The sequence below is a fragment of the Eurosta solidaginis genome, chromosome 5 (assembly GCF_040869045.1).
Source record: "Eurosta solidaginis isolate ZX-2024a chromosome 5, ASM4086904v1, whole genome shotgun sequence".
Classification (NCBI taxonomy): Eukaryota; Metazoa; Arthropoda; class Insecta; order Diptera; family Tephritidae; genus Eurosta; species Eurosta solidaginis.
Genome location: NC_090323.1, coordinates 222860054 through 222875653, shown reverse-complemented (window position 1 = coordinate 222875653; position 15600 = coordinate 222860054). Strand labels below are relative to the sequence as shown.

Here is a 15600-nt window from a genome sequence, read left to right as displayed (position 1 = left end):
AGTATCGAAATATTAAACTTTTGATCGATTGATCGATTTATAAATTTTTTATCGGAAAGTTATGGGTTGCTTATAAAAGTGTTATCGATAAAAATGTAAACGAAAAATTATCGATACGTTACCAAAATGTTATCAAATTGCCATCAAGATCCTATCGATTTACTATAGAAAAGTTACCGGCCATTTATTGAAAATCCATCTATATGTTTTCAAGAACTTGTCGATTTTGTGTCGAATACCTATAAATTTTTTATTAAAAAGTAATCGATTTGTTATTGATATATTACCAATAAGTTATCGAATGCTAACGATTTTTATGCAAAAGTTATCCATTTGTAATCGAAAAATTTTTATTTTATTTTAAAAAAAATGTTCGCTTTTTATTGAAAAGTTATCGAATTGTTATAAAAAAATGTATAGACTTATTATAGATGTTTTAGCTATTCCTAATCGGAAAGTTATGGATATTTTATGAAAAATGTTCGATTTTATATCGATTTTTTTGACTCTCTATCAGGGTGTTGTCAAGTCGATGAAGACGATGACTTGGCGATACCAAGCTGATAACAAACCGATAACTCGCCGATAATAATTCGCTATAGGTAATAGGCAGATAATGAAAGTATAGGTGTGGTTGCTACCGAAGAAAGTCTATTTGATAAAGTTGCCTCTGTTCAACCTCTGGACGAGATAGTTTAAATACAACATTATTTTCCTAGACGTAAACGGAAGGAGTCGGGTCTGCTGTTTACTGTATCGATCCGGAAATAAGTGGATTCTACAAGCTGCCAGATCACTGAAATTTTGTTTAGACCTAAATCGTAGTCGTGTAGGAAGCAGCATATATTCTGTAGGAACGTGCTACAGTCGCGTCAATACATATATTGATATTCAGGCGACGATCAAAGCAATAACCTCAAACATTACTTCATCGAAAATTATCTTGGAATTTAAAGAGGCATTTGCAGAGACTTCGCTCAGGCCGGACCATACATCTTTATTGGGTCGCCGGTCATAAAGAATTAAAGGTAGCGAAAACTCGGATGAGTTGGCAAAGGAGGGTGCAGCGCTCGATGCACTGACGGTAGATGTCCCAATCCGATTGGGAAAGGAAGAAGGAGACGGGAGTTGCATGAAATCCACGAGGTAGGAAGGGCGTGCGGTGTTTCAAAATGTCTAAAATCATGTGCTAATCTCACGATATAAGACTCATAAAGTGGCTCATATGTCTGAAGAGAGAAGACTTTAGGCTCACGATGGGCATACTAACTGGACACTGCCTTTTGGCGTCACATGCTTGCTAATTTGGCCTTGTCAGTAGCAGTAGATGTACATAGGAATGCGAGATGCTGTGTTCGTATCCCGCATCGCGGGGGCAAGGTCCCAGATACAAGAGGCGGCAGAGTTGCAAGATCTCGAATCAGCAACTAAACAAGGTCCTAAAAAACTTTTAGTATTTGCCAAGAGGATGCAGTTATTCTAAAACATAAGTCCTGGTTGCTAATTGGGGCTTTTCCGATAGGTCTTCAAATAAAAATCTGTAACACTATGGAGACGTTTAGTCTATGTGAAGTCTTATTTACCAGACAGCTCAAACCTTAGAGCTAAATACGACATACATTTTCGAAGTAATTATTTTATTATTATTATTTTTTTTTTTCAAATTATTTCAAATGTGCATGAAAGTTGCATCTATTTCACAAACTTTTTTTTCTTATGTGCCAGGTCACTAAAGGCAGCATCGCTGAGGAAGCTGGTTTGCGTGAAGGTGATGTTATTGTACGGATTAACGATACTGCCACATCACCACTCTCACATGATGAAGCCGACAAACTTATAAGAGGTGCTGGGAATGTGTTCTTTATCGGCGTGCAACGGTAAATAAATATTTTTGAGAAAATTTTTCAATTACACTTTACATTTAAGCTTTTCATACTTTAGTGAAGGAGATGACGAGGAGGTTCCGAAGATATTTCCTGTTTTGAACATCGAACGTCCGCCTACACCACAGGATTTCAGCGATTTAAATGGAAGAAAAAGTCCAATTCCAAGACAACTTGCTTTTGAAGAAGAAGAAAAGCCAGAAGTTCTCAAAGCAGAACGTTTATCTTCACCAAAACGGCAAGATCGTTCATCGTCGGTACTTTCTGAGAATACCGAAATCAAGTTGTTTGAAGAAGAAATTGCTGCTGTACTTTCTGGCGAATCGGAAGTGCTAAAGGAGCACAATGTTATGGGGTTTGTTTCATTAACCAGATATGCATGATATTCTATGGATTTTGTTTGTTAACTTTCATTATATTAGTGTTAATTTCTATAGAATATTTCCAAAGCCGGGTGTTTGTATGACAAGTGATGTACTTGCTACGCTAAACGAAGATGCAACCAAAACTAAGTTGGAGAAAGATAAAGAAAAAAAGAAATGGTCTACATTTTTGGTTAAGCCAGATCGTCCAATACCGAAGAGCAAGGAAGCAATCGAAGCTGAACGTAGAGCGACTAATGCATACAAAGTAAAAATAGTAAAGTCGGCACCAAAATCACGTTCGCCTTCACCAATGGTAAGTAATGACACTGCGGAAGAGTAAGAAAAACATTTAATTTCTTTTTTAGCCACGTACATCGGAAACAGTAGTACAAGCAGAATTGAAGGCAACAGAAAAGCAGCCCACACCACCAAAAGTTGAAGAAGTTGAAGAGGCACCCTTAAAAGATAGCGAGCTACCAAATTTAGAAGAAGTTAAGATTGTAATTGTGCCACCAACTGAAGAAAACAACACTACACAGGTAGAGTTTGTAAACGAGGAACGAAATGCAGATGAGGTGAACGAAGGTAATAAACAACATATAGGAGAATATAATAACGGCCCATCGCAAGAGCAAAACACTGATGAGTCCGTTATTATCAGCGATGAAACAACAAATACCACTGCCACTGAAGCTAGTATGGAACAGCAACGCGAAAAGAGCGAAGAAGAGATTGCGCTCGAAAGTCAATTGGCTGATGTACAACGCCAACTGGCCGCACTATCTTCACTGCCATCAACTATACAGGCCACCCTTGATGCTGTTACAAAGCAGCTGGCCACTTTGCTGCCAGCTTTGCAATCGCAGACTGCAGCACAAAAGCAAGAAGTGCAAGAAATTCCTGCTGTGCACGGTTTGAATTTGGTACAGATTAAGGAAAATGTTGAAGTGACAAAAACAGAAGATGGTTGGTTAAATTAAGTTAATTAAGTAAAGTAAGATATTTTCATATTTAATAATAAATTTCTCTGTAGCACCCAAATCAGAGCCCGATTGTATTCAGGAGGACATTGTACTAGCTGAAACTACAACCCCGATGCCAGAGGAAAACATTAATATGGATGCTTCTAATTTAGATGATATTAAGAAGCAAGAGTCAAAACAAAACAAAGAAGATATGAAACAAATGGAAGCAGAACAAAGTGTGAAAAAACAGAAGGTGAGTCAGAGTATGCTAATCTAATTATCTAATTTTAAGTTAAAATAGTTAAATAATTATTACTTTGTGGTTATTGGAGTTTTTTGGTTGATGACTACAAGACAAAACATAAGTTTTTCTTTTTCTCCTACGCGTTTCGATGCAATTTTTCCATCTTCATCAGGTAGAATTCAATTTAGGTCACGTTATTTTATTACATTGAAACTTTAAAATATAAACATAATTTTTATGTAATAAAATAATGTGACCTAAATTTAATTCTCCCTGATGAAGAAAAAAAATTGCATCGAAACGCGTAGAAGAAAAAGAAAAGCTTGTGTTTTGTCTTGAAGTCATCGGCCGAAAAGCTCCAATAACCACAAAGTTAAATAAAAATTGGGCAAAAATTAATATAGTTACTAGTATGTCAACCATCGAAAAACTGCAAAACTATTTAACTACAAAAAGCAACAAACATGAAATCTAAACCCTGATTTCCAGTTAAACGCAAAGATTCTAAAGTTAAATAACTCAAACACTTTTAGGTATCTGGAATTAACTTATAAGTTTTAAATTTTGTTTTTTTCGATGATCCTTAAAATTTGAGTATGTTCTAATAGCAGTGACAATTTTTGTCAAGTTTCGTCAATTCTTTGACCTTTTTCGAACATGAAGTTTTGTAGCCCAATGAATTTTAGTCTAGAAATGTGTAAATTCAATGCGAATATATGCAAGGTGTTGGCAAAGTGAATTCAACCAATTTGCCGCGCAGAAGAGTGTCAAGTCAAAAGAAAATTTTTGTCGACTTCGATTAACTGATATATTGCTGTGCAAACTGTTCCTGCGATGTAACGTTGAGAAACATAGAAGATAGATTCGCCATTAAGTATACCGAATTGATCAGGGCAACGAACTGAGTTGCTATAGCTATGTCCGTCTGCCCGTCCGTCTGTCTGTTTGAACGCAAACTAGCCCCTCAAATTTTGAGATATCTCAATGAAATTTGGCACAAGGATGTATTTTTGTATTATATTAGACATTTGTCGGATCCGGTTGGCTCTGAGTGAAAACTCATCTGCCTTGCAGATGCCGTTCGGAGTCGGCATGAAACACGTAGGTCCCGTCCGGCCAATTTGTAGGGAAAATTAAGAGGAGCACGACGCAAATTGGAACAGAAGCTCGGCCTTAGATCTCTTCGGAGGTTATCGCGCCTTACATTTATTTATTTTATTAGACATTTGTCGGATCCGGTAGGATCGGACCACTATAACATATATCTCCCATACAACCGATCGTTCAGATAGAAAGATTTTTGGCCATTTCTCTTAATTTAGAAAGTATAAACATGAAACTTGGTGGTATATGTTTCCAAATATCATACAAGATTTTCTGAAAAAATCACTTTGATCGGAGCTATATATAGTATATATCCCATACAACCGATTTTTCAGATAGAAAGATTTTTAGCCATTTCTCCCTTAATTTCCAATATAAAAACGTTAAACTTGGTGATAATTATTCTAATATATCATAGAAAATTTCTTGCAAAAATCACTTTGATCGGAGCTATATGTATATAGTATATGCCTATCCAATACAACCGATCGTTCAGATAGAAAGATTTTTGGCCATTTCTCCCTTAGTTTCCAATAAAAAACGTTAAACTTGGTGATATATATTCTAATATATCATAGAATATTTCATGAAGAAATCATTTCGATCGGAGCTATATATAATATATATCCAATACAACCGATCGTTCAGATAAGGGGGTTTTTTGCCATTTTTTATTTTATATTTATCTTGAAAATCGTTTAGGTATGTACATCTGTTAACTATATATTTCTTATCTTATACATCCGATTATTTGGAAATTACGAACGGGATAAGATTATTGTTCAGCCCCATTCATGAAAGGTATGAAATCTTCGGCACAGCCGAAGACAATCCCGCCCTTACTTGTTTTTAATTTTTTGAAGTAAGATGTGACAAAACATTTCACTTGTCACTTCTACCTTGTTTGCTGAAATTTCGTCAGCGCGTACTTGCAACTGTAGTAAGCATATTCGTATACTAGGAAGCTTGATTCATAGTGGCTTAGGCAGATATCGTGCAAAAAATTTAAATAAAATTTACCTTACTTTCCGTCGCATCGGTATTAGAAGTCACTAGCCCCAATGCCAGATACCGTCCATAGCGGCTTTGTCCAGGCAGACACTTTTAACAATCAAAAATTTTAAAGTCGTATTTGCCAAAAAGGAATTGCGGCTTTTATATAGTGAAAAAGTACAGTTTTGTGTTAGAAAGTCTGTGGCTGGATAAAACTACAATGAGGCTAATGACTTCTTATATTGTTACGAACATTTTATATGAAAATCAGCGTTTAAAAAATTACGAAAGTAAGGTCTATTTTTCGCACATTTTTATTTTATTTTTTTTCATGATATCTACTATGGCCACTATGACTCAAGCTTCATTGTATACCAATATTCCTACTTCAGTTGGAAGTACGTGCTGACGAAATTTCAACTTTTATAAATGACGAGTGTCTAGCAATCACGGGCTCTTGCTCTATTATTAACATGTTCTTGAGTAGTTCATAAATATAAATCCTTTTAAAAATGGGGCGCTGGGAGTTTTGGGCTAAAATTGGTTGGGTTGCAAATTTGCATAAAAAAAATCAGAGAAAATCTGCTCGAACCGTTAAACCGAACCCCTAAACCGTTTTGGGGATTTGTTTGCATAGTACAACAAAATTCATAGAAGTTTTTTGTTAAAAGATTTTTTTTTTTTTGTTAAACCCTGTAGTATACTTTTTTAAAACAATATCGGTTAAGCAATAACCTCCGATTTGAACCTGCTTTGTTGATGGTAAGTCCGAATTAGGACCGTACATTAATAGTCAAATTTAATCAGTCGCATATACTAATGTATGTAAAATCGTCTCCAACCTTAAGATTTCAAATTAGTCTTTAAATGCTTATTGCGCTTCTTACACAACTGAAACTGTCAAACTAATAAGACACCGTTATATTTTCAAAACATATGATACTCGTCTAAATAATAGTCCTATTTGAAGCTTTTGGTCTTTTACAGCGGCAAACAGTTCACTTTGAATAACGATGATGAAAATTTAAGCCAAGGCGTACTTTAACTGAATCGGCAGCTTCTGAAAAATTTCTTAAACTACAAAAGATAATAACATCAAAAACATAGATACCTGTAAAAATATTTTTTCGTTATTAGGCATTTTCTTACTTTATAATACCGTTTATGATAATGCAAATAATTAATGGCATTTTTTCCAATATATATAAATTAATACAAAAAACAAGAGCAGTCAAAAAATAAAAAAATAGTTACAAAGTTATACTCTTATTACTTATAAATTAATTATAAATTTAAGTAAACGTTTAATAATCAAAACGAATTTTATAACATCACACCCACACACACCCACACATTTCAATATACATGCGCGCATACTTACACATAAATTTACATACATACACGCACTACCCACATCTATTTTTATATAATTAAAATTAACGCAAAAATATATTTAACAAAAAAAAAAAAAATGGCCCTAAAATCGGCAGCGCAACGATGTCATCGAGGAACTTGAAGAGCAACTAGAACGCAAAACTAATCCACGTCGTTCAAAACGCGCCTTTGGGCCATTAACACCATCTTCGGAGCGCCCGCTTGTATTACCCGGCGGTAGGCGTTGGTATCGGCCAAAGGATGCTTACAATGATGAATTCATAGCGGAAACATTAAGCGCACAAGCGGAACTCATAACTGGCACAACATTGGGGTAATTTATTATTGTAGTTAATTTAACATTTTTTATTTCCTCCTTGTATTTGAGTGTGCATCTGTGATATATAAATATGTTCGTCTTTGAATTTATGGAACAAATACTTTGCTTGACTTACATAAAAAAAAATTCTTAAATTACGCTTTTATGCTACTTTTTTCATAACAATGAATATATGTATTTAATTTTTTCTCAAACACGTGCGCATATTCGGAGCATGCAAATCTTAATGCATTATTCTATTATAACAATTTTATAAACGAAACATAATAAGGTTAGGTTAGGTTCAAATGGCCTGTTCTATGTGGACGACTGAATTAGTCCAAAGTGTTACGGGAAGTCTGGTTAACGAGCAAACTGAAAAACCCTGGCTACCAGTATTATAAAATAACTTCATCCTGGAAAATATTAGAAGCTTTCTATGACTTATGCCACTTGTTTTTCTAGATCAATAATATAGCTTTATCACGCCTAAAAATAGAGTCAAAGCCTGGAAAGTGCAGGGTATGAGCAAAAAACTTGCTCGATTGTTCCCTCCTTCAACTCACACTTCCCAGATCTGCTACCACTAACAAGCCCTAAGTTAAACGCATGTGATGCCAGAAGGAAGTATCCAGTTATAATTTTCGTCATGAGCCTACAGTTCGTTCTTTTTATACTCAGCGTGCTTTGCACACAGAGTATATTAACTTTGATTGGATAACGGTTGGTTGTACAGGTATAAAGGAATCGAGATAGATATAGACTTCCATATATCAAAATCATCAGTATCGAAAAAAAATTTGATTGAGCCATGTCCGTCCTTCCGTCTGTCCGGTAACACAATAACTTGAGTAAATATTGAGGTATCTTCACCAAATTTGGTGCACGAGCTTATCTGGACCCAGAATAGATTGGTATTGAAAATGAGCGAAATAGGATGATAACCACGCCCACCATATATATATATAACATTTTGGAAAACACAATAAACCTGATTAATTTGTAAATAATACACCTAAAAAATAAATAAATGTAAGGCGCGATAACCTGCGAAGAGATCTAAGGCCAAGCTTCTCGTCCAATTTGCGTCGTGCTCCTGTTGATTTTCCCTATAAATTGGCCGGACAGGACCTACATATTTTATGTCAACTCCGAACGGCATCTTCAAGGCAGATGAGTTTTCACTGAGAGCTTTTCATGGCAGAAATACACTCGGAGCGCTTGCCAGACACTGCCGAGGGGCGACTCCGCTTAGACAAATGTTCCTCTATTTGAAAAACCTTATTTCTAAAATTTTGATGTTGCTTTGCCCGGGGTGTGAACCCAGGGCATACGGTGTGGAGGCGGAGCACGCTACCATCACGGTCGCCGCCAATACACCTAGAATGATGAAATTTGTCGTGTACTGATATTGAGACTCTTGACAAAAATTTCAAAACATTTTTTAAAATGGGCGTGGCACCGCCACTTGTGGTAAAATCAATTTTACAAATATTATTAATCATAAATCAAAAATCGTTAGACCTTTCGTAACAAATAGCGGCCTTTACTATAAGGAATGCTTTGAAGAAAAATTAACGCAATCGGTTAAGGATTACGCCCAATTCTATATAAAAGATTTTTAAAAGAGTCGTGGACGATTAAAATAAGATATATCTTAGCAAAAAAGAGCTTTATATCAATGGTATTTCATTTCCCAAGTGGATTTATAACAATAAATAGGAAAAACTTCAAATTTTGAAAAATTGGCGTGGCACCGCCCCTTTTATGACTAAGCAATTTTCTATGTTGCGGGAGCCATAACTCGAATAAAAATTAACATATCGTAACAAAATTGGGTACACACATTTTCCTTATAGCAAAAAATATTTTTAGTAAAAATGGACGGAAATCGGCTAAAGACCACGGCAACTTAGATATAAAACAAGTTTAAAAGGGTCGCAGACTAGAATAATAAGCTATAACTTAGCAAAAAATAGTTTTGAAACAATGATATTTTACTTATCAAGTATTACTGTAAGAGGAAATGGGGAGACATTTTTCTTTTAAACGGGCGGTGCAACGTGTTATGTAGAAAAGTAAATTATCTGAAATGAAATGTACAACTGAAGCTCACGCTAAGTATATAATGTTCGGTTACACCCGAACTTTGACACCTTTACTTGTTATTGATAATAGTTACTTTGTTATTCTAATGATATAAGACCTATACATGATCTTCCACTCTTTACAGCCCCGCGCTATGCTGGACACACGTCATTCGCTTATCCATTAAACATTGTCTTATGCCCACTACTCGATTCTTTCCACTGGTTTCTTACACTTGAACATGCTTACAAATGCTTTGCTAATCGAGATTATTTCCTTAGTTGCTGCAGTTAAAGCTTCTTCTTCCACTGTTTCTACTGCTGTTTCTATTGACTACAGTGAGCTGGCAGCTTGTAGGACCTGTTTATTTCGGAATTAGCACAATTTGTCGCAAACCCTACTCCTCTCATTACTTTTGAACAATCAGTGTAGACGTGAGTTGTCTCATCTGCTATTTGGACACTCTTCTGCTTACCATAAACCATTATTGTGCCTCTAAGAGCCCCAGCGAATACTTACTTACCTCCTAAATGGGCGCTTATCCGTTTAAACGGTTATGACTTTCCAACAAGGTGCGCGCCATTCACTTCTACGCGCTGTCAACTGGCGCCGTTTGGTCACCCCAAGAGAATTTGAGTCTCCTTATACCTGCTCCTGCCAGCGGATGTGGGACCGCCTCTTCTTCTGCTTCTACCAGCGGGTTTCGAAAAATGTATTTTCTCTAGAAGGGTGGAGCTGTGCGTAGAAGTCCATGTAAGTGAGGAAAGCTTCTGACCGCCATTCATCTGGGAATGGCCAGAGCGATTTGTTTGCGTGCGGTTCAAGCAATTGGGCACCTTGTACCTTTTACTAAATAAAACCACGTCCGTCTCCTCTACGTAGGCCCCCACACTAGATGCCAAGGTATGCAAATCTCAAAGCGGCCGGTCCATCAGAGAGCTAATCATTCATTGAACCGCTTGAGCAATTGGTTGAAGACCAGCTTCCACAGCATAAGTGATCATGCATATAATTCGAAAAAATTTAAAATTTTTTTTAAAAATTCACCCATATTGCTCAGCTGATATAAAACAACCAAACGCCTTTTTCTTCCTTGATGTAAAAAATTTATCAAAAAATATCTCCTTTAATTCAACTTTGCAGTAATTCAATACCTTTGTCTAAGCTTGTTACACCTATTATGTGTTCATTGGGGGCGAGCACTGGGGGCTCTGAGATATTGGCTTCGGTTTGAGCCACCTTATTTTGCTTTGAAACCCCCCACTTTGGGATAAAAAATTTAAACTATGTCTTTAAAATATTTGACTAACCAGTTCAGAATTAGAAGCGCACTAAATGGCTAATGAAACAAAGGAAGGAAAAATGTTCATAGCTTAAGTCACTTAAACAACCTTAATTAACATATGCACAAACATGTGCCAATTATAAAAAAAGTATGTAAAGTAACTCTGGAAACAAGAAGAAAAAAAATTAATATGCATATTTATGTATATGTATCTTATAATAAATGATATTAAACAATATACATTATATACAATATTAAGCCAGGAATTAGGTAACAGTCATAAAGATGAAATAAATAAACATCTGGCGTGATTTGCCGAGGAGATTAATGCAGAGCTTCTCTTCCAATTTGCGTCGTGAACCTTTTGAATTTTGCCTTCAAATTGGCGGGGCCAATTGGCCAACGGTCGCCTCATAACAGATATACACTCGAAGTGTTTGCCAAACTAGTGCCAAGGGGCGACTTCGCTTACACATTTTTTTTTAAATTGAAAGAGCTGCAAAGTAACCATGGTATTTTTGCGATTTATGACATCGCATAGATACATTTCTCTGAACAAATTTCGATCCGCGTCAGACAGAGCTTTACGAAAAACGTTTACTACTGACTGACGAAAAGTTAGGCAAATACTAACTTTGACATTTGATTTTTCTCCTTCATTCGCCTCATTTTTTCAAGTCTTAAAATAACATAAACAACATCAGATCAAGGTTAAAATATGTCTTATAAACAAAACATATACATGAATGGGCAAGTTCAAAACTCCTTTTATGGCCAAAATAATACTAGAAGGTATAAACGAGTATTAATATATCGATAATTTTTTGTGTTGAGGAAATCAGCAGGCCTCATACAAATTAATTGGGTATAACTCAGATTTGATCTCTCGAGCAAATGAACGAAGTAATATGAGGTAATGTGAAGTTTTTTTGCTGATATTTAAAGTATTTACTAAAACGTGTATTTTTAATTGAAATTTAAGAAACTTTCGGATAAGCTACAAACTTGAAACTTGGAATATAGTTCAGACCACGATGACAATGCAATAATAAGAAACCAATCGCAACCAGGTGGCACAAGGTTCGAGACATCCACAAAAATCGTATTTGTGGTCCGATTTGGCTCATATTTGGAACTCATAGTACATACATAAATAGAAAGCAACATATAAAACAACCAAACGCCTTTTTCTTCCTTGATGTAAAAAATTTATCAAAAAATATCTCCTTTAATTCAACTTTGCAGTAATTCAATACCTTTGTCTAAGCTTGTTACACCTATTATGTGTTCATTGGGGGCGAGCACTGGGGGCTCTGAGATATTGGCTTCGGTTTGAGCTTGAAAACCCTCCGCTTTGGGATAAAAAATTTAAACTATGTCTTTAAAATATTTGACTAACCAGTTCAGAATTAGAAGCGCACTAAATGACCAATGAAACAAACGAAGGAAAAATGTTCATAGCTTAAGTCATTTAAACAACCTTAATTAACATATGCACAAACATGTGCCAATTATAAAAAAAGTATGTAAATTTTTTTTTAGTAGTTTGATATAAAGCTTTCATATTACCTTTTTTATATCAACGAATGTTTTAAGGTTTAACATGAACTCTGGAAACAAGAAAAAAAAATTAATATGCATATTTATGTATATGTATCTTATAATAAATGATATTAAACAATATACATTATATAAAATATTTAGCCAGGAATTAGGTAACAGTCATAAAGATGAAATAAATAAACATCTGGCGTGATTTGCCGAGGAGATTAATGCAGAGCTTCTCTTCCAATTTGCGTCGTGAACCTTTTGAATTTTGCCTTCAAATTGGCGGGGACAATTGGCCAACGGTCGCCTCATAACAGATATAAACTCGAAGTGTTTGCCAAACTAGTGCCAAGGGGCGAATTCGCTTACAAATTTTTTTTTAAATTGAAAGAGCTGCAAAGTAACCATGGTATTTTTGCGATTTATGACATCGCATAGATACATTTCTCTGAACAAATTTCGATCCGCGTCAGACAGAGCTTTACGAAAAACGTTTACTACTGACTGACGAAAAGCTAGGCAAATACTAACTTTGAAATTTGATTTTTCTCCTTCATTCGCCTCATTTTTTCAAGTCTTAAAATAACATAAACAACATCAGGTCAAGGTTAAAATATGTCTTATAACCAAAACATATACATGAATGGGCAAGTTAAAAACTCCTTTTATGGCCAAAATAATACTAGAAGGTATAAACGAGTATTAATATATCGATAATTTTTTGTGTTGAGGAAATCAGCAGGCCTCATACAAATTAATTGGGTATAACTCAGATTTGATCTCTCGAGCAAATGAACGAAGTAATATGAGGTATGTGTAGTTTTTGCTGATATTTAAATTGTTTACAAAAACGTGTATTTTTAATTGAAATTTAAGAAACTTCCGGATAAGCTACAAACTTGAAACTTGGAATATAGTTCAGAACACGATGACAATGCAATAATAAGAAACCAATCGCAACTAGGTGGCACAAGGATCGAGATATTCACAAAAATCGTATTTGTGGTCCGATTTGGCTCATATTTGAACACATAATATATACAAGAATAGAAAGCGACCTATGAAAAAAAAATCGGCGCTGGGTGGCGCAAGGATCGAGATATTCACAAAAATCGTATTTGTGGTCCGATTTGGCTCATATTTGGAACTCATAATACATACATGAATATAAAGCAACATATGAAAAAAATCGCCGCTAGGTGGCGCGAGGATCGATATATTCAAAAAATTTTATTTGTAGTCCGATTTGGCTCATATTTGGAACAAATATTACATACAGTCCGGTAGAAGTGACTTCAAAATATTTTAGATTTCTAGGAGAGACAAGCATACGTGGCGCAGAGTCGAAGTTGGAAGGAGTTGGAAGGATTAGGTGTTGAGGACTTAAATTGTAACAAATTGTCAGGAAGGATTCCCTGTAATAACGAGTCACTAAATGATTAGTTCATTTATAGAATGAGAAATAATTGACGATTAAATAAAAACTAAAAACTTGAAAATAAAATAATTTAAAAAAATTTTCTAAGTTAAACGGTTTTATTGAAAAAAATACTTTCATGAAGTAATAATAATAATAAAAGCTAGAAAATAATTATATAGGTCCTAGGTACTAGTCACGACACTCCTCATCACTCTAGGGCGTTGATGAGACTATTAAATAGAAGCGTTGGACGCGTAAAAATAAAACCGTTTAACTTAAAATTTTTTAAAATTATTTTATTCACTTGTAATTTGCATTTGAAGCGTAAGCTGGTTGGAAGGTGACCTACGCAGAATCCTTAACATTTTAAGCTGCGGTTCCTTAGAAAATTTGGTCCTTATAAATTAGATAATATTAAAAACTTAAATAGAAAAATTTAAGTAAGGCTCGAATAACCCCGCTTATAAAAACTTTCTTCTAAATGGAAAACTTGTTTCTTAAATTTGGATGTTGCTTTGCCCTGGGCGTGAACCTAGGACCCTCGGTATGGTAGGTGAAGTATGCTACCACTACACCACGGCGGACGCCAATATTATATTCATGCACTTGGAAATTCTACCCCTTTTGCCTCGTCCCGCTTTTTTTTACAATTTTCCCGAATGCATCAAGAAATTGCTATGTATCCATGCAACATGTTGCTAAACATTTATTCTGCATTGATTACTGGAGTTGGAAAACTATGGTAGGACTTATGATGAAGAGTTGAAGTGTAAAAATTAAATGCTAAGCTTTGTATTGGCGACAATACTTAGAAAGACAGGAGAGTTTTAGTTCTACCATATATGTTGCCACTTGATTCTTTTAAGAATCCTTAATCTTTAAGAAGAAATTAAAAATAGCTCAGATATGCTGGACAAAATATATGTTCTAACGGAATAATTTGTCCCGAAAAAACCCTTGGTTACTTTGTACAGGATTCCCAATCATATGTTGATGATGTTGCTGTTGTTGTTGCAATATTTACTCTCCCCGAAGGCTTGTGGACGTATTATCGATATTGATGGTCCTTTGCGGGATGTAGATGCGTTACCTTCCGATAACAAGCACCAGTAAAGTACTAGCGCGATCATCTCGGAAGTGATTCATTATGACCATATTCAACCTTAAAGGTCATAACATTCCACCAGGAAATTGGGGTCGTCAAAGCCTTACCAGCTAAATACATATGTGTATGGTGCACTGCAATTCATGTATGATACAGGATTCGGCAAACGTACGTGAGGTTGATGATAGGGTTGCGAAAGCTGTAAATTTCGTTTATCAACTCCTTGAATCCATAGTAGTAAAAAGTCAAATGAGCTATCAAATGTGCTTTCCTGTTCTGCATTCGCCAGATTAAGAATTCAAGTATTAAAAGTTGGATATTGTAATCTTTAGCAGAAAACATTGTTTTAGAACCCCTATCTTGCATTGTTGAACAAACTTCACTTTGGACTCTGTCAGTCTTATATGAGGACTTTGTTGATCTTCAAGCTTAAACTAACCTAGTCTAACATACAACAACTCTGCATTTTCATACCACGCATGCAGTGCTCAGAGCTTCCCGTACTGTTATTTTTTATGATTCATTTAAGTAATGTGATAACGTATTTATAGTAGATATTATGTTACAATGAAAATTATTTTTAAATAAACATTTCATACATTTTCGCGTCTCAACTCATTTCATTCAATCAACTTATGCTTTTACAAATGATGCAACAATAAAAAATGCAACACATTATATCGAAAAACATCTACATATAAACATATGTGCGTAAATAAATGCTCACTCATTGCATCAATTAACGGCACTCATACATACATTCGCATTTTCACATGGAAGCACAACGTTCGAGAGTCCACTTCTTGGCTACGACCCAAGGTATGCGTGAATATTCCTCAAATGAAGAAATTCAATTAGTTTATAAAGTATCTATGTATATATGTATTTGCATGTTTTTCTGTAGAAT

General features: G+C 35.2%; 2 protein-coding genes across 8 annotated transcripts in view; one reads left to right on the top strand and one right to left on the bottom strand.

The window, feature by feature from the left end:
• Positions 1-15600, bottom strand: part of LOC137252581 (uncharacterized) — a 687899-nt gene that overhangs the window by 527313 nt on the left and 144986 nt on the right. The window lies entirely within an intron of this gene.
• Positions 1-15600, top strand: part of Zasp67 (Z band alternatively spliced PDZ-motif protein 67) — a 35379-nt gene that overhangs the window by 4383 nt on the left and 15396 nt on the right. For 2 of the 5 annotated variants that reach the window (XM_067788535.1, XM_067788533.1), the window contains exons 2-7: positions 1726-1877; positions 1942-2238; positions 2306-2561; positions 2614-3214; positions 3282-3466; positions 7045-7262. In XM_067788535.1, coding sequence (XP_067644636.1) covers positions 1726-1877; positions 1942-2238; positions 2306-2561; positions 2614-3214; positions 3282-3466; positions 7045-7262 — 1709 coding nt within the window. Of the gene's footprint in view, positions 1-1725; positions 1878-1941; positions 2239-2305; positions 2562-2613; positions 3215-3281; positions 3467-6524; positions 6824-7044; positions 7263-15600 lie in introns of those variants that run through there. The other 3 variants (XM_067788536.1, XM_067788537.1, XM_067788538.1) reach the window with 3 other exon arrangements.